General features: G+C 35.9%; 1 protein-coding gene across 1 annotated transcript in view; it reads right to left on the bottom strand.

Moving 5' to 3' along the window:
- PDGFC (platelet derived growth factor C) overlaps positions 1-24,571 on the bottom strand; it is a 135,267-nt gene that overhangs the window by 52,674 nt on the left and 58,022 nt on the right. Inside the window, exon 2 of the mRNA XM_074821413.1 lies at positions 3,496-3,691. Within this exon, the coding sequence (XP_074677514.1) occupies positions 3,496-3,691 (196 nt within the window). The remainder of the gene's footprint in view (positions 1-3,495; positions 3,692-24,571) is intronic.

Raw genomic sequence — 24,571 nt, 5'->3', positions numbered from 1 at the left:
TTCACTGTCAGTTCTATCATCTGAACAGTACCACACAAAACAGCCAGGAGATTGCATCCTTCCCCTTTTTTGTTTGTTTGGTTTGCTGGGGGAATCTTTTTGTTTGTAACCTTTTTCTTTTTAAAGTCACAAATTAAATCAAACAAAGCGTACAAGACTGAAATTACTGCAATATTGCAGAGATTTGCATATTCCTATTACCAAGCAAATAACCCAAATCTCTTCTGAGATACATGCATGGACCTAATTTCCACATAAATTGGAATTTGCGTTCACTTTGGAAAGGACACGCTAGGATTCTTAACATTTTGATGATAGAAAGGATGCAGTGCAGATGAAGTAGAACTATTGTTAAAAAAATCATTAGCTGTATTTTAAGCAATCACAATTCTACAACCCGGACAAAAAACACCTAGAGAAATGCAGGCAAAATATCAGAAGTTTATTCTAAAAACCTGCAATTTAAACTTTGTTTCCAGAACATACAGAACACAGCAATCATGCTTAAGACTGGTGAGAATTAGCACAACTATTAGGACTACGCATTTTAATGCTGTTCCAGGTAAGGCTGGGTCAGGGTGGCTGGTCATAAACGCAGAATTTGCTGTGATGCAAATGCTCTATCTTAATAAATACTGTAAGTTGAATTGCAAGTAAAGACAGAGTGGGAATAAAAGCCATGCAGGATCACACTGATTCAGATTCAGGCAAGTATTTAAAGTGGAGACTAGACTGGTACCTTCATTGTATCTGTAAAATGTGATATTACTTCTAAATGAAAAGACATCACAGAATAGCTTGAAATGTCAGAACTGACTTTGGAGAAATCCAAGTGTGGAGGTCAGATCAGCCAGATTCAGGCAAAAACTTGCCATACCTTCAGGATACAAGGACATTTCTTACCACTCCCATTGTTTTCCTGTTATAGAACTATGTTAAACAAAAAAAGTCTTAATATACCTGGATATGTTTTTGGAAACAATGTGTGAGCAATATTTGAATTACTATGGGATTTAAAAGCTGCTAATTATCCTAAGCTAATATACTCCACCGTATTCTCTCATTGGCCCAGTGAGCTGACACTACAGGGCATTACAGCCTATAGTGATGGTAGAGAAAACTCTGTTATTGCACAGAATGTGCAGCTTAAGAAGCAGGTAGAGGAACTGAAAACTGTGACAGTTACCACAGCAGGTAATTCATGAGGTCCTCTCATACACTAGAGAAGAGAAAAAGATGTTCTGGTATGAAGTGTATGCTGTTGCATAGAAGGTCTAATGTTACCAGGCTGCAGTTTTTACCTAGTTTCAGTCATAGGTCAGAACTAAAGGATCAGGTCACTGTAAGGTATAAAGTTATAATTTCATGTCATATTTTATTCTGTCCTTTGTCATATAAACTTGCCTTTGAAAAAACTGTCAAGTATTCTACAGCAACAATACTGATTTGGGTGTTTCAAGATGGCAGAAACACAGTGGAGTAATAAAGAGTATGGGATGCAGTCAATAACAATCCTTAGCTTTTCTACAGAAGGTAGTGGAAAGAAGATGAAATAATTTTATTAAGAACAATGAGAGATAAGAAATGCAAGACATTACTTATAAAGAGATATTACTCTGATAACTGGTAACTTACTTGGGCTGTGTAAAATTGTTTTACATAATTAAAACACAGAGAGAGTTTAACTAATTCCTCAACTTGTCAATTATTTATACTCCCTTCACATCAAACGACGTACACTTTCTCTTTCTTTACTTTGTTACTGAATCTAAATTTCATAGGAACCCTAGCTATGTTTTTTTCTTTTACTTAAAAACAACAATATAACTCTCTTTTTCAGCGAGTCATATCTTCCAAGCCAAAAAGCTCAATGTGTCCTCAAAAGTGCATCTATCAGGAATTGCATTCATACAACCTCCTGGTATCCCTGCACAAATACAAGCATGATGAGGTTACGACTGAGTGAAGATTATGAGGGAGCAGTACTTTTGTATTCAGCACATTGCTTACTTAAAATAAATGTACTCCCATTAAAATACTATTCTAGTTATAATATTAAAAATATTTTAACTTATCTTACTTTTTTCTTTGCAAGTGGACGAATGAGTCACCCTACCTGGATTTTCTTTCACTTGCCACTTCACTCTGCCATATGCAAAGAAAAGAAAAAGCAAGCTAAGTTTTCATTTAAAGAAAAGAATCATTGTGCAAAGGGAGTGCACTCATCTGAGCAAACATATGTTTATAGTACTTAGTATTTATATTTGACATGGCCTTGACAATTACTCCTTTCAGAATTATGAAATATCTGCCCATCTATTATGAACCTCAGCTCCCAAATTAAGGATAAGTGCAAAAGTAGCCTCTAAGAAATTCAAATTTGCTATCAAAAGTTGCTACAAGGTATAAAAACAACTGAATTGTAATTAATTAGAAAAACTGAAAGCAAGAATCAAATTGAATGTATGTACAAGGTACTCAAAAATAAAACCCCAAACACAACAACAAAACAAACCAAAAAACTACTTTGAAAGAAAAATCTTCTGTGAAGTACCTCTCCAGGAACACATCAAAGGAGGAAATGACATATTTTATCTGTAACTTAATTTACTGAAAAGAGTTCAGACAACACACCACTATTCACACATTGGGTTTTTTTATGATGTGTTGCTGTGATGGCAGATACAGGATACAAGAGTTTAGGATCTCTCCCCTTCCACTCACCCACAGGAAGCGTATATATAATGCCAGCCCCTGCTGCCCCACAAAATATGCAAAACGTAATCAATCAGATGGCTCGGTTCAGAACTACATTCCTTCTGATGCCTGTTATGTCATGCTGTCTCTCTCCCGAGCTACAGAATCTTCAGCTGCAAATCATAGGAAGGAAATACAGATTCCACAGGTCCTACAAAAACCTGTGCAGTGACTGAGCAGCCAGAATACTTGTAGTCGCGAAAAGAGAATATGACTGAAGAATGTCAGTTAATGCAATACTGTAAGTGCTGTTTTTCGTAGAAAACTGAAAAACTTGACCATTAAAGGCCATTTAAATATCCTGCAGTAGGGTGTTGGGATTTTTTTGAACAGGGATGTTGTATGGTGGTGTGACCTGAATTCCACTTCAGGTAACTTGCTTACCTAAATTTTCTCTGTAAAAATTAAACATGCATTCCCCTAACATTCTGTCAAGAATATCTTCTCAGATGTCAAAGCTTTTATTTGAGAGATTAAATATTTCTTATTTTTGTATCATAAAATATCTGTGGCCCAGACACTGAATGCAGAAGGAAAAATGAGGGGATCCCAAAGCTTTCAAGTATGAAATCCTTTTCTAGCACTGCAAAAGAAAATAATAAACTAATATTTTAAAAGATGCATTTTATAAATACATTGACATGCGGGTGTCACATTTTTGCAAAACTCAAGCAACACTTTTATTCCAATCCGCACACCTCCGTTCAATTTTTGTAAGTTAAAGGAAAGGTAACTTACTTGCAAATGTCATCTTCTGGGTCCTCAAGCCCAAATCTTTCATCAAAAGTAAGCTGTATCCATACATTTTCATCTACTGCTACTAATCTCCACACTAGTACAGTATTGCGTGGGTACGTGTGTGGAAACTTGGGGCTGTGAATACTTCCATTAGTAGTCACAGTAATTATCTTCTCATGCTGAGGATCCTGCACACCTGTAGTAAAGACAGAAAACAGATGCATCAATATTAATTTTTTCTCCTTTTCCTGAAGTGTTTGTATAGTATGCACAGATAAAGATACTTCTGTTTGTTTGCTTTTCTTCATCTTGCAGGGAATTTCTGCTTGGAAAATCTATATAGTAACAACTACCCAAAAGTGATAAGTATTACTTTGCTGGCAAAAAGTTATTCAAACCCAAGTCTCAATTGTTATTCAGAAAGCAGAACAGAAGTTCAAGTGGAGATAAGAGAAACGTGACTGCAAACACCTGAATGCAAGACTGGACTCCTGATATGAGCCCAGCAGCCCAAGGGACTACATCATGCAGCCTGCTGATGGTTTCAGTTCTTTATTACTGGAGATTGCAGAGAGATCACACACAAGTACAGGGAGAGGTTTGCTCACACCTACCACAAAAGGGATGGTTTAAATTTGTCTCTTGTTAATGGAGACTGCCCTACATTTATTGAGTCCAGTGATGGCTGCCTCCTTCCTGAGGGCTGTATCAGAACAAAGTTATCCCAATACAGGAATGAAACTAGGACATGCTTGGGAAACCTGGGAAAGTCACCAAGTGTAAGAAATCAGGTGTTTACTGATGGGCTTCAAGTGAGGGTGTTCCTCAAAATTCTTCACAGCATTGTTGGATGAAACACATGTAAAATTAAATGAAAGTCTTACAATGAGGCAGTAAATTAATTCAAAAGAAATAAGCCAAGTATAGTTGATTTTTAAAGCACACAGTAACACTGAAACTACTGAAAAGACTCTTCAGGTTATGAATTTATAACTGTGAGGAGTTACCAAAAGGAAAGGACTCATTTAGTGAGCAGCAGAGGTGCCTTTCAGAGTCCCAACAACTCTCTTCACAGTAACTCAAGAACTTCATTCTCAAGTGCCCAGTATTAACAGGAATTCACATTCAGCAGCTGGACTCAGCTCATATTGGGTATTTAGCTGCAAAAAACAGAAACTGACCTAATCTGGATACATTTTAACACTGTAACATAAAATGAGATCTCTAAACTACGAAAGTTAATTCCACAAGCACATCAAATGAAAAAAAAACTCCTCCTTATGCTATAGCACATGACTTTTACTATCTTTGTTTTTTTTCTAAAAATCTGTATACAGTCACATTTGACATTTCAGTCAGTGAATCACAGGAATTCTCAGAGGTACCTATTAATAACTTCAGTAACAAAATAAGCTTGTAGTTTTGTGCTGGAGAGTTGTTACTTTTTTTTTTTTTTTTCAGCTATTCATCGTCTCTTTCAGTTAAATACTTTATCTTACTTTTCTAATTGTTTTATAACCAGCATTATGATGAACATTTATCTGAAGCTATATAAGACATATATGCTTCAGTCTGCAATGAAAATATAAGCTGCAATTGTACCTTATTATAGCTACATGTAAAGACTGACAGCTAAATGAATGCAGTGCAAGAAAAGAAGGCCACAGAAACAACATTGCTATTTTAAAATAATTAATCTATACTTAAATATAATTTAAAGTCTGACAGACTTTTGCCTTCTATACTGATAGACTTGTGCCTTCTACTTGTGGTATGAAAATGGTAAATTTTCTTTCAACTGGAATTACTGCTAATATAAAACTGATGGAGTTTGATCTTGCCAGCATCCACACACAGATGCAGAGGACTGTCTTGTGTACAAATAAGAGACAGCATGCAGTAATAATAAAAAAAAGCACAAAAAGACACAAAAACCAGATTCCTAATTTAGACACTTCATTGGGTTTTTGTTAGCTGAGTCACAAGCATTTTTCTATAATGTATAGTATGTCAGCTGAGAGCTGCATGCTAAACACAGGAGCCAACAATAATAAAAATTACTTTCCCAGAGATTAGTACACCAGAGTGCTATTTCCAAAGTATGCAAAGGACCACCAGTTCAGACAAACATGTCAAACTGTGGTGTCTGACAACACTATATTCAGTGGTTCATTTTGTCTTTAAAAGCACACACTGAATTACAAACCATGTTATATTTCACAACATATTAAGAAAGTGTTTTCTTTTGTATCAGGACAATGTTAACAACAGCACTGCAAGGACTGTAAATAGTCCAGGCATATCAAACGAGAAGTCAGTAAAAAGGGGCAAAGGAAAGAAAATGCATGTGGCAATTTAGTGAACAGAATTTGCAGCATCTCCAGTACCTTCAGCTCCTTCATTTGTAAAGGAAAAATATCTATTTACTTTAGCACACAACAGTGTTCCATGAACATATCAAATTCCCACACATCACTTGCTCCATTTCAAATATTTGCTCTTGAACAGTGGAATTTCTTCTCTTACAAAAGAATTATTTTGTATGACTACAAAGGCAAGTAATTGCTGTCACTGGAGAATGAAGCTTGCTATTTGTCTTCAGATAAGCCGCAATATTCTTTTTTATTCATTCTACATAAATTGTACCATTGTACCTCAAAAATCTAGCCTTCTTCTACTAAGTCCATGCATGTTCTGAAAATTTCTTTCAAGTAAACTGTGTGAAGAGCACAGCTACCCAAACGTGGCTAAGATGAGACTATAGTCTCTACCCTTTGTGGATTTTAGGGATATTTTAGGAATAAATCAGTCCAAGTTACACTTAAAAGGGAGTAACAAGTTCAGTCAGATTTACTGCAGTCAGCTGTCTAACTCCAAAGCCATATATATTGCTATATACATTGCTGCCGTGATGTCTGCCTTCCTATTAACAACCATTCTCCCCACCCTCCTCCCAAAAAAAGAAGATGATAAAATTATTACTGTACAGACAGCCTGAACAACACTGAAGAATCAGTTCAGGCAAGGACTGAGGTAGGCAAGGCACCATTTCAGCCAGGGAGCAACAACACCACACAAGGGAAACGGGGACAGACAAGGATCACAACAATGTATTTGCATCTTCAGTAAAAAGCTTTATCAGCAGATGGGCAACTGAGATCACCTGTAGGAGAAACTCCTGGAAACACGGCACACTAGATGGGAAAAATCCCTAAGCTGAACCAGGGATATGACATGGTTACACTTACTAGGAAAGGACAGCACACACTTAACACAGCCTGAAGTTGAAGAATGAGTTGCCGCAGCTGTCTTTGATGTGGTACAAGATGCTATCACCAGATTTATATATCTATCAAGGTAGAAAGTCTGCCCCTGAAAATTACAAGATTCCAGGCATTCTGAAAGCACTGCAGTGCCTAACCCTTCCACCAATGTGGTAACGCAGATGAAAAATCACGGTATCACCAAACAGATCAGCAGATGCCACTGTAAACTGAAATTAAACCCACTGACTAGACAAGCTCATTCCTGCCTACTTCAAAGTAGGTCTCTTCCCCCATGGGCACAACACATCTCACAAAGATCAGCACTGACACTTTTTAAATATAGCAAATACCTCTTTCCTAGTATATCATAATCACTACATTTTAGCGAGGGTCATCGGTAAAACTCTGAGAAATCACATACAGTTCAGGAGACAGACGAGGAGCTGCAAAAGAAGAGAGGAGCACCATGGGTGGAGTAACAGCCTCAGCACTGATTCACTTAAAAGGCTGATTCACTTAAGAGGTCACAAGTACTAGTAGAATTTTTAAAACTTTTTGCTAAACCTACACTAATTTCACAACAGGAGAATATGAGAGTACTGCTAATCATGCACTGTTAGTATATTATTTGGTTAAGTTCATTCAGTAGCCCTTAATCATGAAAATCAACTTTTAGGCCTTCAGAAACAGCATTGGCTCATGTGTGGCTATCACTGCTCTTAAAAAAAAAAAAAAAGCCAAATTCAAACCCAAAAAAGTTTCAACTCTAAATATTTACCAGTTAATACTAGAGCTTTTTCAGATATACAGTAATGTTGTAAGTATGTGTGAGTCCTCTGCTTTAAACTCAGAAACAGAAGATGACAGTAACTAGTTATTCATTACCACAGAACTTCAAAGAGAAGCAGGTTTTTTTAATTAAAGTAATGGAAAGGATTTCCTGAAAACATTCCCATATAATTTTTACAACACTCCACATATGTACAGAAACTGAGACTTTGCAGAAGAAATTCTTTGAAATGTAACATAACATGACATTTCCTCCTCTTTCACCAGACTTTCAAAAAGCGGTAAGTCTACTTTCAAAAGTAGTAACTTTAGACATAAAGGGGTACCCCTTTCTGTCCTCTGTCTTTGTTTCACTTGCCTCCAGGCACTTCTTAGCTATTATCTGAATTTGACAGTCAAAATGAAATTTAACTCTTTTGCTGGGTACAAAGGAAAATCTGGAAAATCATCTGTTATTGGCAGAAAATTGAAGACAAATAGCTCTGTTCAATATTGTTCATATATAAAATGAATATCAGGGCAAAGCTCCTCAAGATCATACAAATACTGCTTTGAAGAGTCCTCTGGAGAATTCCAGTCCCAGCTTGTCCTTGGGTTACAATTCCCGCTCACACTACAGCAGGTCAGCCATTTGAGGGTTAGCATTTTCTAGCCAATACTCAACTCCCTCACAGATGGAAACTCCACAGTGTCTTGGGATAACCTGTTCCAGTGCTGTACTATCTCCCAAGGAAGATGTTTTTCCTAATGTCCAATCTGAACCTCTCAAGATGCAATTTCCAGCCATGGGTTTTTCGGAGTTTGTTTTGTTTTTACACTCTGTGACCCTAGCAGGAAGAGTTTAACTTGGTCACCCTTGCAACTGCTTTTCAGACAACTGGGGGCTGCTACTAGAGTTCCCCATAGCCTTCTCTTCCCCAGACTAAACATGCCCAATCTCCTCACTCTCCACTCACTGCCTGCCACCAAATAGATGCTGAGCCTTCAAGCCTGGCCATCCAGTCAATTTTCAACCTACCTAACAAGGAGTCTGTTCTTCCCAATCACTGTGCCTCAAGTACCACAAGAAATGCTTTTGAAGCACCCAGGGTCTGTTTTCATCATCAAATTTTCAAGTAGTGAGAAAATAAAACTTCATACAGGCTTGCTATCTTCTGAGATAGCTTTCCTAAGTGGTATGGTTTGTGGCTTTTCTGGGTTAAATCTCTGAGACACATCTAGCCTTCTGTGGATTTGCCATTTTGAGTTGCTTCTATGCTTTGATATAGCTACCTATTTGAAATCTTGACATGATTCTTCGGGTATTAATATGAAATAACGTAGAGAGATCTGCACATATCCATAGTACACACACATAATATACACATATGACCTGTCAACTATTGTAGCGTAATAAATTCAACTTCTGACTAGAAATCTGCTAGTTTACACAGGTATTTGTGTGTAAATTAGCAAACATAATAAATACAACATATAAAGTTGTAAATATGGATGTAAAGTAACAAAGTAGAAACATGCAGGAGAACTATTACATCTTGTTTAGATTATTCCTCCCTCTGACACATACTTACCTCACACACTTGAAAAGGCATGTAAAAAAATTCCAGTTCACACAACTCAAGATGAATGTATAGAGGATTGTATTTGGTTTTTGGTTTGTTGTTGGGTTTTTTTTGTTGTTGTTGTTTTTTTGTTGTTGTGTTTTGTTTGTTTTTTTTTTTAAATTCTACAGTTTAACCTATTCCTTTTTTCTTCAGTTACTATTTTGAGTTCAAATTTGTACTGCTACCTTAGGCACTGAATATCATACACTATTTAACTGCTGGCTAAAGGTCTTTCTGCTGAAGCAACAACGTAAAGAACATTATGTGAAGGACTGCACACAGATGAAGTGAGCAGAGAAGAAAAAGCTTTCTAACCAGTCTTCAGGAACCCTTAGTTTTGGCAGTTGTCCCAGCAGAGAAGGACAAAAGGAAGAAAAATAAAGGAAAAATAAAACGAAGAAAAAAAAATACATCATTGGAGAACAGAGCATGGAACTGTAGCAAGAGATTTAATAAAGTTTCCAAACAGCTGCATGACTTAACGTCTTGCAGAAGATAATCATGACTAATCATCCACTAACAAACCTTCTTTGATTCCAAATTGCATCAAGAAACAAAAATGAGTTTATACTTTTACTTTACAAGTTTATACTTTATAACCTTCAAGTATTCTGCCAGTGCTTTGCCTAGTACTCTGGCTTCTGCTCAAAGAAGAGGATGGCAATTAAACAGGGTCTTTTGTGCATGGTAAATCTTCTTGCAATAAAAGTAACCTCTATTGAGATCTGTTTTCAGACCAAACTCTTTTGGAAGGCAGTCTTGGTCCTGCACTTCTCAATATCTTTTAAAACTAGATAAATACTACATTTTAGCCAAGATAAAGAATTCCTTTTGTTAAATGTTAGATGAGGTAACTTTCTGGTGTTATCACATGCTTTAAGATCTAATTGTTCTGGAGTGTTTCAATAAGCATTTATTCCAACGTCCACAGGTAAAGTCTTGGCTGCACTGGAATCAATATTAAAGCTCCTGCTGACTGGAATATAAAAGAAATTCCATCCTTATTAAGTACATAAAGCTGTTGGAATAATTATTTTATAATGGACTGAAATATTGTCTTCTTTTTTCAGTCACAGGCCAATAATTATCCTGAATTAAATAGGATTATTAGTATGTTCCATATTTGTAAACTAAATATATATTCCAGTCATTCAAAAATTAACAAAAAGCTCTGCAATATGACAATTAGAAAAACTGACTATAGCAATATAGTTTTTTCTCTTATGGATAAAACAAATGTCAATGTGGTCCTTTTCATAATATTTTTTCACATCTTTTCTTAGCTTTTTCCTAATAACAATATTCTATGGTAAGTAAACATAACATAACATACAGACTCTAAGTCAAGGACTGATCCTTATCTCTGTCTTCTTCCATTAAACTGTTAGCTTGAGTGACCCGAGTCATATGAGACAGAAAAGGCATCACTTAAGGAAATAAAGTTCTGGCCTCTTCCCACACCCAAAACTATTTAGATATTTAATGAATTAATCCAGAATCATGAGTTGTTCTGGAGGTGCAAGTGAAGAGGCAAGCATGTAACATTTCCAGCAGAAAGTGCTGTGGAAGTTTTATAGGCACTATATTATAGTTAATTCCAGCAAGAACAGAATTATTTGTAGGTGCACTGCTATATGGAAGCACAGAAGTATTGATAACTGTAAGAGCATACATATTTAAAAGATTACAGACTGGATATAAAAGAGCCTCCTTGCCAGATACAGGCAGAATAAAAGAAGCTGAGAAGCTAATCTGATACACATCTGTACTTTGTAAGCAAGAAGAAAACACATCAGGCTATCGCCAGTGCACACATTTTTAGTTTTTAATGCTATTGTCTGAAGAAATATTGTTCAAGAAAATAATTCTTATTCTCTATTTTTCATTAGTCATATATGGTTTAGATAACAGCCAGGCATTTGACTCCCATCTATATGCCATTACTGTATTAGATACAGTAGAAGAATCATTCAAAGTTCAGCAGCCAGGATGAATGAGATAGAAATAAAAATACCTGTTGTATGCACAGCAAAAGAACAGCTGTTTATACCCCTATTTTTCTTCCCTTTAAATGATTTATGATTCATTTATATTTACAGTATGGTCTCTAAATGCTGAAGTAGTATCTGGAACTGTGATGACAAAAAAAAGCCATAACAAAACATGTAACTACTCAAACTATTTTTTTAGTTCCTAAAGGGGGAGGGATGGAAGGAGAAAGAGTGGAAAGGAGAGGAGAGAGAGGAAAAGAAAAGTAAAAAAGAGAAAAACACACCATTCTGAGTGAATCACTCCCCCTGCCTGTTCAAGGATGGACAGATAGTAAACAGCTCCATAATCTATAGTATCAAGGGCCGATAACAGATATAATCAGCCTAAACACCTGACCTTCACCCATCAAAAGCATGAGGTCGTCACCACTTCCTCACCTTCCTACAACAAAACCTTTTCTTCCACTTTGTCATCTTTCTACAAAACCTTTCTAAACATTTTTATTTTCTGCTATATTCCAGACCATCAATCCATTACACAATATTTTTTGTTTTCTGTACCCTATTTTCTCTTCCCCTGCGGAAGGGGGAAGTGTTTTACATATTCTGCACTCACAAGTCCCTCTATACAAAATGATGTGAAGAGATACTGAAAACTGTCAAAGTTGAAACAAAGCCTAACAGTATGCAGCAATGGATCCATTTTCCAGGTGTATCTAGTGGAAGACCAGAACCGCAGGAGGTTCAGTCTTATTTAACAGCGAACAGGTAAAAGGAGAAATCCTCAATGCTAATGAGCTCTGAAAGGGATGGGCTTTTGAAAACTACTTACCCAGGTTTTAACAAACACGTCATTAAAACAGTCTGAGATAAGAAGAATTGTAAGTCTCCTTGGAAACGTACAACTTACGATACATGAAAACTGTTGTCAATAGAAAAGACATGCTGTAAGATTCAATGATGAGAGAGACAAGGAAGCAAGAACAAACAGTAAACCAGGAAAAGGGTTGCCCAGCTGGAGATATTTACACCTATTAAGAGATAACAAAGTTACTTTATTAAAAAAAAATGCATTTTTAAAATCTTAGGTGTTTGGGAGGTTGCATGGAAAAAAGTTAGTGAATATTTTCAAATATGTAATCTTCCCAACTCTTCTGCTACTCAAAATACTTCACGTGTTTGGTTTTTTTTTTTTTTCCCCTACGGGAAACTGATTTAGCAAAGCTTTGAAAAACCTTAACTAAATTCTTAAAGGTAACAAACATGAACATAAATTATAACTAAAAATAGTATCTATGGCAACAACAGAAACTCAAGCGAATGTGAAAAACATCACATGTAAATGTTCAAACCCAGCACCTCCAATTTGTTTTCAATTTTACGACAAGAGCATTTACAAGCTACATCCAAAATTAGTTCTGTTAGTACTAGAGACCACACACATGCCCAGACAGTATCAGTCAGTCTGTTTTGAAAGACTGTACAAACCAGCCAAGGTAGTAAGGGATAGGGAAACAGAATAGTATTACCCCAATTTTCCAGACTATGCATAGCACAGAGTGGTTACAAGTGCAAGAAGATAACTTCAACAAAACCATGACATGAACGTGGATCTCCCTTCATCTCAGTTAAAAGCATTAGGTTTCAATGTCATCTCTTAAAACCTACTTGTATTTCATTTTCTATGGCTCCCTGTATGCTTTTAAATGCATGTTATTCGTGCCCTTTACAGAAAAATTCTTTAAAATCTGACCCATTTGAAAATTTCATTTCTTGGTCTTAAGTCAGACTTTGTTGAAAAGCAAGGCTTAATTTTATTATGCTCCTTTTCTTTACAGTTCCTTCAGTTTATATTGTGCAGCACTTCTTAAGAGCAGATACTAGTAAACATTTGGGGAAAAGATTATCCATGGTCCATGTGGAATTCAGTCTGAATAAATAGACTCTATGGATACGGTATGTGTTAAACAGCTACATCTCATTTTAGGTATTATTCAGAATGAAAAATATAATCCTGTCCTGATAGTGTTTCAAGAGGGGAAAAATAAAATAAATAAATAAAAACACTACACTAATCTTTAGAAATACCAGTCCTGAAATGTTTTGATTTGCTTTTTCCATTGCTTTGCTATTTGTGTGGATTTTATTTTTTGAATTCTTCACACACTAGAGTGTTATAATGATAGCAATTCAAACATTTATGAAGATCATCAGTCATATTTCAAGTTTTTAAAAGGAAGTGTTGTTCAAGACAATTTTGAAAAGTGTTACTGCTTAGCTATATGAAAATATAACTCCGGTTAACATTTTTAGTCAGAAAATTACAGTGAAGAAGTTATGTAAGAGGAGACATAAAAGGAAACCACAGACTTAAGGGGTTTGTACACTACAATTGAAGGTGTGACTGCAGCACATGTAGGGCTAGTTTTAACTATAGAGCAAGAGTAACACTAAACTCAATGTGGCATTCAGTTCAGTGTCAAAAATGCAGAGGGTCCTAGGCAAACTACAACTTTGTGCCAAACTTTTGGTACAGAAATAAACATTGCTACTGGAAAATCCAAAGATCAGGTTAAAGCTGCCCCAGGCTTACATTACATATACAGAAAATGTACCTCCAGCATATCCTTATGTTAAAAAGGCAAGAGAAACAAAGTACCATAAAGAAATTATCTGGCATCTGTTCATGTATTTTCTGAACTGGACTACATTAGAATTACAAATTCAGAGACAAAAAAAAATTACATCTTTAATATCCATTAAAGCAAAAAAAGATTTTAGCTGGTTACCTGCTAAAACAATGCTTTTGGAAAATTATAATTACTTCATCTCATTAAAATTTGATTGCTAGAAGATGAGTTGGCAGAAAGTAGTCATGCAGTATCAATACTGATCTGCAGAGATGAATGCAATGCAACTGTTACTGAATGGGAGGAACTTCAAGCATACAGAACTCAGCACAAAATCAAATTTGAAACACTCATTTCGAGTATCTTTGCATGGAAGATGAAATCATGCAACACCCTAGAAAAGTCCAGAAGCAATTTAGAAAGGAAGCACATGTCCAGCTACAAAAGACAGTCTGTCCTCCTGCAAGGAGAAAATGAGAAGGTTTTGTACAGTATAAAAACTGCCATATGGGGGAATAATAGGTTTTACAACTCCTTCTGCTAACATGCATCTCTGATCCTGCTGGTTATTGAACTCACATGTACATGAACACCAAAGGATATCTTTTATAGACAGGCCATGATGACAAACAATCAATACTTAGAATAACTGATGAGAATTTTCTTAGGATAAGACAAAATTTCTAGCTTCAGTGACAGAACTCTTTCCATTCTCTCTAACTTAAGTGTAATACATGCCATTTTCAGTCAATTGCAAGTGGTATGAGCCTACCTGATCTTTCAGCCTTTATTCACACCAGGGACTTTATGGAAGTCAGATGAACAATCTTCTCACAATTGTACGCAATTTATTCTTACTTTACTCTGACCTTTCTATTTTTCCAAAGACAGACCATAAAGGCACACTAGAGCAGCCATAAGAGACCTATGTCCCATAGCACATGTAATACAGCAGCCTATTTTAAGTAAAACTGCTTCCAAAAGACCCTTTTGCTAATCTAGTACAGCAAGTGTCCTTGAGGAGGGCTAACCTTGAGGACTATCAGTCACAATTTATGTCACTGAAAAGATTATATGCAGTGTTATGGTCTTCAGAAATCTATTGGTATACCAATTTAGTCTTCATTCCCCAGTGCTGCAGTTGTTCACCTTATTTCACGTGTCAACTTATGATTTTATTTATTCACATACAATTTATTACTTATTTCACATGTGAAGCTCAAGCTTTTACCATTAGATCTTTTTCTGCCTACTTTTAACATAAAAATCTTCTTACAGAGGTATGTTTAACCCAAGATGAAGCAGCCTTACAGGGGATCACCTGAAAAAGTGCCACAGCTGCAAAATGAAGTGAGATTTAAAACTCAAGTCTCTCCAATATCCTCAGCTTCAGGTAAGTTTGCCATTTGTCAACCTTTTTAAAACTACGCAAGAGAACCATCTCTGGTGTTCCCAAGGGTCTTGGCAATGCTGTACAGAGATGTATTCCTTTAACATAATTCTCTCAATCACAGCATTGCACCAAAAGCTACTGTTCAGTTTGAAATCCAGCATTCCAGGTATGCTGCTCTCCACAACAGCATTCTCCTCAGTGTTATTCAGGATCACATTTAAGTAACAGATCAGTACTCAGCCAGATCTGTCACTTTACCTTTTTTAAAGCTTTAACACTTGCCAAACCATCTATAACATTCTTCAGTACTCTTCAAATTCTTTGGAAAACACATATAGGCATATGGGAGGATTAGGGGAAATTGAGGGTTAAAATGCATTTTGCACAATTCCCCTGCACTTCTGGAGAACAAGCTAACGGTGTAAAATGAAGTGAGACCCTTAGTCTTAGTAGCGCAGCTTGACAACTGCCCCGAGGAGACTGGCTTCAGTTTAGACAACATAGCTTTGGTTTAAGATTCAATGGTAGAACAAATAGTGATACTCCTCAGTAGTGGTCTCTTGCCCAATATGGATATTGGAAGCCCATCCGTCCACCAATAAATAAGAGCTGCTTCACTGATAATTTATCCTAGCCTAGGTCAACTGTAAACTAGGCCGGGATATTTGATGAAAACCACTGTCCAGTAGCTTCACACACCTTTCAGAAGGTGTTTTGGATGCCTGCTATGGCTGAACCTATATCCTCACTTGAACTCCTTAAGGTGGAACTATTCATTTCACAGGCACAGCACTGCATTTGTTAACTGTAGTTTGGACAAGTTGAATTCAAAGTTCACATCACATCGCATGAGTCTCAAGAAATTAAATCCCAGGACTCTATTTACTAAAACAAGTAAAATAAAAAGGATTTTGCCCTAGTTACACTTGAAATCACTACAGAATGACTTGAGTGTTAATCCCCATGCTGTAATTGTAAAAGGGAATTATATACTTTAAAATAGAAGAAAAGTGTAGCAATTTCAGTGAATTGAAATTGTGCCTTATATTAAGGCACAGCATTTTTCCAGGGCATAGCAGCAGGTTACTACAAAGAAGAGAACAGCTTTTATGAATAACCACATCTTGATGCACATTTCATTTATAATTTTATGGTTAAGCATTCCAATGTGTTCCCAACACAAGGCATTTATCAATGGTTTCAACACTAGTAGATGAAGCCGGTAATTCAACTGCAAAAAAAACGAGATAGGAACATCAAGCCCTCAAGATTATGCTCTCATGTAAATTAGAAAACAATATATGTATAATCTAATCCAGCACCACAATTAATGGGGCATTTGAATCACCTGGTGATAAACGGTCTACAATAGCTAAATGTGCATATCTCAAGCACATGATGGCTGAAGTAAATATTTTTCATATCTAATCAGTTCCCCTCTGCAGAATTTCAATAATATTAGTGTCTACAAACTTTGATGGTCCATAATTTTGTTTACTTAGTCCACCATAGCATTGCATGAAAAAGAATTCTATACACACAGTATGTCTAAAACTAATCTGAAATTTGTTAATTCAGTCCTTATTGAAATGTCTAGCCAAGTTAATCTTCTCTTCTTATTTCTAGGCACCTTAGCTGAAGTCTATTTTATGAAAATCTTGCACAGATAAAAAAAAAAGGCCAAAGTGCTATAGCAGCTGTTTGATTGAAACTGAGGGCTTGAAGTTAGGATTATAATATGCCACAGGTAAAGTATTATCTGCACATCAAAGCCTCACTGCCGTAAAGAAATATGAAGCGCTGGATGCCAAATGTTGACTGCCTCCATTCTGAAGCTGAAGAAGCGAGCAAAGATTTCTGAGTGAAAATCAACTAAGAACTTTTTTTTTTCTTTTGAGGGGTGGAGTTGTTGTCTTGTTCTTATCATTGGGGTTTTTTAATACAGCATATTAACATTTTAAAAAGATTTCAGGAACTAAGTGCAGTTTTGGTCTTCTGCAAAAAAAGACAAGTTAAATAATGTCACAATGTCCTTTCTAAACCTGTCTTGATGACTGGTGATTTTACTGTTTGAGGACTCCTTCCTCACTGGCCAGATTTGAGAGAAGTAATTGATTTGCCTCTTGCTGGTTGCAATTTAAATTAACACAATTTATTTGTGTAGTGACAGAATGGTGAAGTTAGCTTCTGGCAACATTATTCTCTCAGAAGACTGTTTTAAAACATGGACATTACATGCAATTTTCCTGGGCATGCTCGAAAAAAAAGAAAATAAAAAAATTCAAGCAAAGTTCCAAGTAATTTTTTTAAATCCAGAGATGTCTTAAGTTCACCTCACTTAGTGTAGGTCTTCAGCAAGCATTAGGGCATGAGAGGGTAAAAAGCAGAAAGAGGAGGATTGGTATTTCATGGTATTACCTATTTACATAGAACCAAGTGTTACTGGAACAGTTGATTTCACTGCAAGTGTAATAGTTTCTCTGCAGTGAGAAAAGTTTTCAAAATAACCTTTAACTTGAGGTGCACTGTTAAAAGAAGAAAGGCTGGACCACAAAGGATGAAAAACCATATTTCACTTTAAAACAGGACTTCTCTTTTAAAGCTAGTAAATACAGACTTGCTAACAGATATGCTTTCCTTCATATGGTATTAACTTTACTCTGGCTTCAAATTTCATTTCCACCAAAACATTACTTTAGAAAGAATTGGAGTTCACTCTCTATTAACAGTAATTAGACTAACTATGAACTATGCTGCAGTAGGAAACACATGCTGATACATAAAGAACTGATATTTTTTATTATTATTAGAATCTACAAAGTGGAAAAAATCCCTACGTACAAAACTTTCACCTAAACTGTTTAAACATTCTTGGATAAAGAACAGGAGGCTTTATGAGTTGCACTGCTGCAAAAACAAACCACATGCATCCATATGCAGGCATTTATTGAAGAACTGATGAAAAAAAATCTGAGCTCTTCCATCAATTAAGAATATTTGTTACATCACAGTTCAACAGTAGCAGCTCTGTGGTCTGTAAAGTATTTTCAGGTTTCACTCTGTGGTTTACAAAAAAAAAAAGTTTTCTTGGAATAAGATCTCATCCTAATCTTTTCAATTTTTATGGCATGTCTAATTACTGCTAAGTGCTCTTCTGGAAGTAACATCAAATCTACTTGTAAGATCCAGGGACTTCACAGCACAAGTGAAAGTGAGAAAATAATTAAAAAGAACAACAACAAAATAAGTCATCATCTCATTTTGAAATTGGCCAAATCTGATGAAGGCTAAAGTGATCACACACTCTCAGCTCATGGGAATGCAGATTTGCCTCTGGAAGATTCTTGTTTTCCCCAATTGGAAGAGGAGAGCAAAAACTGTTTCTGATATCTTTGAAGACCAGCTGCAGGCCTAAAACTAATAAAGATTAAAGTCTTTGTGCCCACTTCAGAAGAGATGGATGTGAAATATATCAAATATCAGAGGCATACATGAAATCAACAATGCTAACAGCCATGTTAAAATAAGTCCATACTATTAGAATCGTTACTAGCAGAAAAAACAATTAAGGGTAGAAATTCAAAATGTGGCCAGATTCAGACTGCCTCATTCCCCAGGATTTTTCAAATTATAATCCAAGTATATCCTCGAATCAACATTAACGAGTCTAATCATTCCACTGTCTTGGTGTGGAAACATTAAAAACATGCTCCAGTTCAGCAGGGACTTTGAGAGACATTAAATAGACTTTAAGTGTGACAAAAATGGTTAAAGATCTCATCGCCAGGAGCCCAGGTGATTCCACGAATCAAAAGCACAGAAAGTGTCCTCCTCGCCTCCTGCAAGTTTAATTTCCCATTTGCTCCATCTTTCTACCAGGATTTAACTGCAGCTCTGAAAATTCCAGTGGTGGGGCCCTTCCCCAGTGTGCGGGAGGCGAGTTCACCACAGCACAGTGCTGATGATGCTGCTTTCTCATATCATCGTCATTAGAGCCAAGCCTGGAACTAGTTGCACTACAGAACTTCTGGCTTTAAAGTAGTTCCCATCTCTTTGGGATACCATATATGCACACCATCAGAAAGCCACTAATATCTTCCTTTTCATACGCTTCAATATCTTTTCATACGCTGGTAGAAAGCAATTTCTTTAAGTTTGCTGGTCAAAGTGGAGAAAACAGAACACCCTGTTTATACGGATATTCATTCTCTCACGCACAGATATTCTGGGTGCAGTTTTCCTGAACCACATCATGACCATCTAATGTATTATAAGAATGGTACTTATCTGTGAGATAACAGACAGAAGAATGAATGTATATTAGGGCATTTCAGACGTTTGCTGTACTGATAGGATTTCCTTTGGGAGACTTCCCATAAGGGCTGGAAGTTTCCATAGGGGTCTGCATTTGCACTTTGTCCAGTGTTGCTTATTATCCTTACTACTTCTAGAGACTGGTCTAGGAAAACGTTAGGCAAAAGCCCAACTGAAACAAAGTAACCTTTGTAAAGTAAAAATAGTATAGATTAATAAAGGGGCTGGAAGCACAGTTTCTTTCTTTATTTTGGCATTTTTTCACATACAACTCCCTCTAACCCCCACCAGTTGGAAAATTGGGTTTCATTCCATTTTCTGGTACATCCTGCAGACGACAGTAAACCTGCTTTATCCATTTGAGAAATCACTTGCTTTCCTTGCAATTGCTGTTAAAATTCAAGCTGATAACAAAAACACTCCCTTACTCACAGACACACGTGCCATTCCCCCAGCCCATACCCTTCAAGTTCTAACGCCCACTGCAGGATGAGATCACTTGGGAGAAGTCGTCAGCAAAACCGGACATCTACTCACAGCTAAGCCCAAAGTCATTCATTAAGACCATATTCTTGGATTCACCGAAGGCATTTAGTTACATCCGTTCAGGTTTCCTATTCTAATTCTCTTCACAGGACCACTTTTTTTTTTTTTTCCCCCCCTATTAGTGCTACTGGAAAATAATGCCATATGAATATAAAAGCAACATGGATACTCATCAGCAATTCCCAATTAAATAGCCCAAGGACTTGTTTAATTCGTCTTCTAAAGTTTTAACTTTTACAGTTACTGTAATAAGAGGAGAGAAAAAGCCACTTCTTTATTTGTGTTATGTCATTTTAATAATATTCATTCAAATTCTGGTTACAAGCCAAAATAATTGTGTCTCAATATGAAAAGGCAGGAGATAAAATAACAAGTTTAAGGGCATTTTGTGTAAATATAAATGAAAAAAAAGCAACTTGTGATAAATACTTGCTGTGTCTATCTACTCTTGGAGATAAATCCTGAAAGATGATGAGAACCATCCCTTTTTTCAACAAAGTATGTAATTATCTTTTCACCAGGCTCATATTACCAACCAGTCTGGGCTAGAAGACCAGTCTTAGATTGCTAACATAACAAAACCTTACACTTTTAGTACAAATTTATCTTAAATCAAAGCAAAAATTAACCTAAAACATTTGATGACCTCCAAAGCTAAAGAAAACCCATAAGTGCACTAAACAGTTCACCATTATGTCTAGATTTTAGTATTATCTTGATATCAGAACATCAGAAATTCATTAAATCTTCCTTTATAATTATTATCGTTATTTATTATTATTATTGGGGGGTGAGAGCAGGGAGTTGTTTGCTTTTTATTTTTTTTCCTTTAAATTCAGAGTACTGTACCACTATTAATACCTGAATGTTTGAATGTTTAAATTAGCCATAGTCATTTGATGACACAATCTACTGGAATCCTTCTCATCTGCTCTTTCCCTCTTTTATTCCATGTACGTTACAGCTGGTAACGTGGATGAAATCCAGATGTTATGTAAAACAGCTGCAAATATGTGCTTCTATCTAAGCCTCCAGTGCTTTTACTCATACACAGAAAATGCTTATACTGTCAGTGTCTGTGAGATCAGTTGACTGAAAAAGAATTAAGTCAGCTGCTATGCCTCATTAACAAAAGTCAAAAAGAACCCCCAGCTAAACTCAGTTCTTGACTTAAATTTGTACACCAGTTGGTTATTAAGCTATTCAGTCAATGACAAAATGTACCATTTTGTGCATCAGTTTTGTGGTTCTTTCCCTATAAATTCATTATTCATTTCATTTTACTTTTTTATGTTGATCCACACATACATAACAGCACTATATAAAAGCTGATTATCTGTTCTCCGAGATTCATCAGTCTTATCTAAATCTGCAGTCCTAGTTCATTAATGAAAATGAAAGCTCTAATTTTTATCCCACTCCATTGCTTTAATGCAGAATCATATTATTTCTATTCACAACACTCTTTTTAGGCAAACTAAGTGGAAATATTGCTTGATCACAGTAGAAAAGCAAAGAAAAATAAACTCAAGCAATATGTGCATAGAATACAACCATAATAAGCACAGTTCATAGAAAAGAAAAAAAAAAAAAGAACGAAGAGAGAGACATGGATGGGTTGTATTTTAGTCTCATGTAAATACCAGATTTGTGAACTTGAATATGAAGTATCAAATATCAGTGTTTGTATACATGTTATATAATGAAAAATTATATTTGTCCAACACGGAATTAGAAGGTAAACTGATGACAAATTATGAAATGATCCTGTTAAACCAGCTATATTAACAGTCTGTATCAAGACAGTAAAAAAAAAAATAAAAATCTGTTCCAATTTTTTTCTCTGCACACACACAAGATGATACTGTCCTAATGCTAATGCAGTCACAGAAGATGGAAGAAAAAAAACTAATATCCACTTTTGATTAAGCAATTTCATCTTGAAAGGCAATACAGAATCCTCTTTTTAACTACCTACAAGGCTGTAAAATTTTAATCATTAGTCATCATTCCAGACTTGTTCCCAAGACCGGTGTCTTTGCAAGGAAAGGAGAGGAAGTAACCCGCAAACCTTTTCTGTCATTTATGATGCAGAACCCAGTATATTATTTTGACCAAATTAAGAGATATTATTTTTATTTTTCTATATATCCATATACATACACACATATACATATAGATACATATGCACACATAAAGGACATTTAAAGAATCGTGTTTGTGAGGATGCCTGTTGGGATGTACGGTGTCCTGGGAAATGTACCCAGTTCTGTCTAAATTCTAGCTCAGGAAGAATTACCTACCTGCCTCAGCATACTTAGCACACATGAGAAATTCTGAGCAAGACATCATGCAGGGACTCTCTGTAACACAACAATAGCTAACTGCCCAACTCTGTATCGCCAGTTCCCATTTTTTACTGTGGAGGGGTCTTCCAGAATTTTAGCATTAATAAGCAGCTGAGCACAGTCTGAAACAGCTGAATAATAAAGATGCGAGCATGAATGCAAGAAATAGTAAACCAGTTGCTCACTATGAGGCTGCAGAGAAGTTCTGAACACTCAGTACTGGTCTAAGATTACAGGAAGAGAACACTGAGAGCATTTCTACAAACGGAGTGCTGCAATATCCTACTACTGTAAGACTAAAGAAGAAAACTTAAAGATTAAAGAAAACTTTGATAGGTATGTATCTCCTCATTACTGGGGATGTAAGAAAAAATAAATGCTTCCAATGAGTTAAGAATAATGTGTGTCACAAAGCACAAAAAGAGGCTGACAGTGCAGTGCTGAAACAGCTAGGGTAATAACTACCTACAGTTTCTCATTTCCATGGGTCTCCATGCAGCAGGACTGTGCAAGGAGCACAGATGTAATTTGTCTCAAGTTATTTCTTTTTCCCTTTGTCAGATCATAATTTTGCTGGGTTTGTTTGGGTTTGCAACAGACGATTGCAAAGATTTTCTACTGGGAAAACTATTCCACAGATATCGAGTGTTCTCAATTTTCCCACCACAGCAACAAAACTGGGTAGTGCCCTTCCAGGACACTGCTTAACAAGTACTAACTGACCACTTACCATAATTGATTATAGACTGGATTATACCTTAACACGTTACAGTAAAATATAAGTGAGATTATCAATATGGGCACCAGTTTAGTTCATAGAGTAATGGCTTACTGATGATTGTATTCCAGAAGAAACAGTAGAAATGTGAAAACCTAACTCAACATTCATAAAATTCTGTATTCACGATTAGTCACCAGTTTTAACTGGGAAAAATAACTTATCATTTTCATTCCATATTATTCTAGGCTTTTTGATTCTCCATTTTTTACAACAAAATGCCATTTCACATGACATAATTCAGTATCGGCTGCAGTCAGACACTGACAGTAGTGCTAAGAAGTGGTAAAACCTTTAAGTACATGTATCCCAAATAAAAGACCTTTTTTCTCCCAAAACTATACTCCTTCATATCCCATTACTCACACTTTCCACTTCCATTTCCAAAGGCAGGAGTTTAAATTTCTTACATATCAAAGATGAAGCTTTACATTTTCTTCTTACTTTATTACGTTTATGATTTTCCCCATCCTTTCAATTTTGGAAAATTATGAAGTGAACAAGGAGGAAAAAAGGTCAGTTCTGGAAAAGAAATCTCTGCTTTGTTTTTGGAAAAAAAAAAAAGAAATAATTAAAAAAATATTTTCACCAAACACTACTACTTCTTCCCTCCCTTCCTCAATGAATCAATAAGAAAATAAGTACAAACCTTTTAATAAGTAATTAATCATTTTTACAAGTTGAAACACTTTTGATTTGTAAGATAACTGCTTCAAAATTTAGGTATAAATCTCATTACATTTGTTACTTTCCATTTACATGGATAAATTAAAAGTTTTCTGCACAGATCTTAGAAAATCACAGATATTATGCAAACAGATATTATCCAAACTTATGCAAACAAAATGAGAGTTCTACTATCCTACCTTATGCAGATTAACCCTATTTTCCAAAATAAAAACCCCTCAAGTTGCTTTTGATTCTTTTAGCAGATTCATTCAAGCTACTTTCATCTCTCTAGAAAGATAAAAATCTAGATAACAGTAGAACATAGATCAAAAAGCCTTTGCCTATCATAAACAACTTCAAATTAATGGCTCATAAAACAATAACACTCCAAAGTTTACTCACTGTGTCTGTTTCAGAAAGGTGTTTTTAGACATTTTTCCTGTAAGTTCACCTTCTTTCTTCCTTCTATGTGACTACCACTATTATACTGATAAGTCTAAGAATGTAGAGAAACAAAACTATTTCTAAGAATTAGAAATACTAGCATAGATATCTTACAAGATCAGAATGGAGGATTACCACATACATGCACATGTACAGCTGTTTAATATTTCTTAATTTAATACTATCTGTGTGCTTCTGCAGCCACCAAGAAGGTGCTGTGAGTGCTTTCTGGAGAGATACAAAGATGAAACGTTTTGATACCAGGTGCCTCCTTCCAGAAGGACAGGCTACCCCATGTGTGTGT

Source organism: Strix aluco, chromosome 4 (genome assembly GCF_031877795.1).
Source record: "Strix aluco isolate bStrAlu1 chromosome 4, bStrAlu1.hap1, whole genome shotgun sequence".
NCBI lineage: Eukaryota > Metazoa > Chordata > Aves > Strigiformes > Strigidae > Strix > Strix aluco.
Note: the sequence above shows the minus strand (reverse complement) of the source record. Positions and strands in the feature narration are given on the sequence as shown.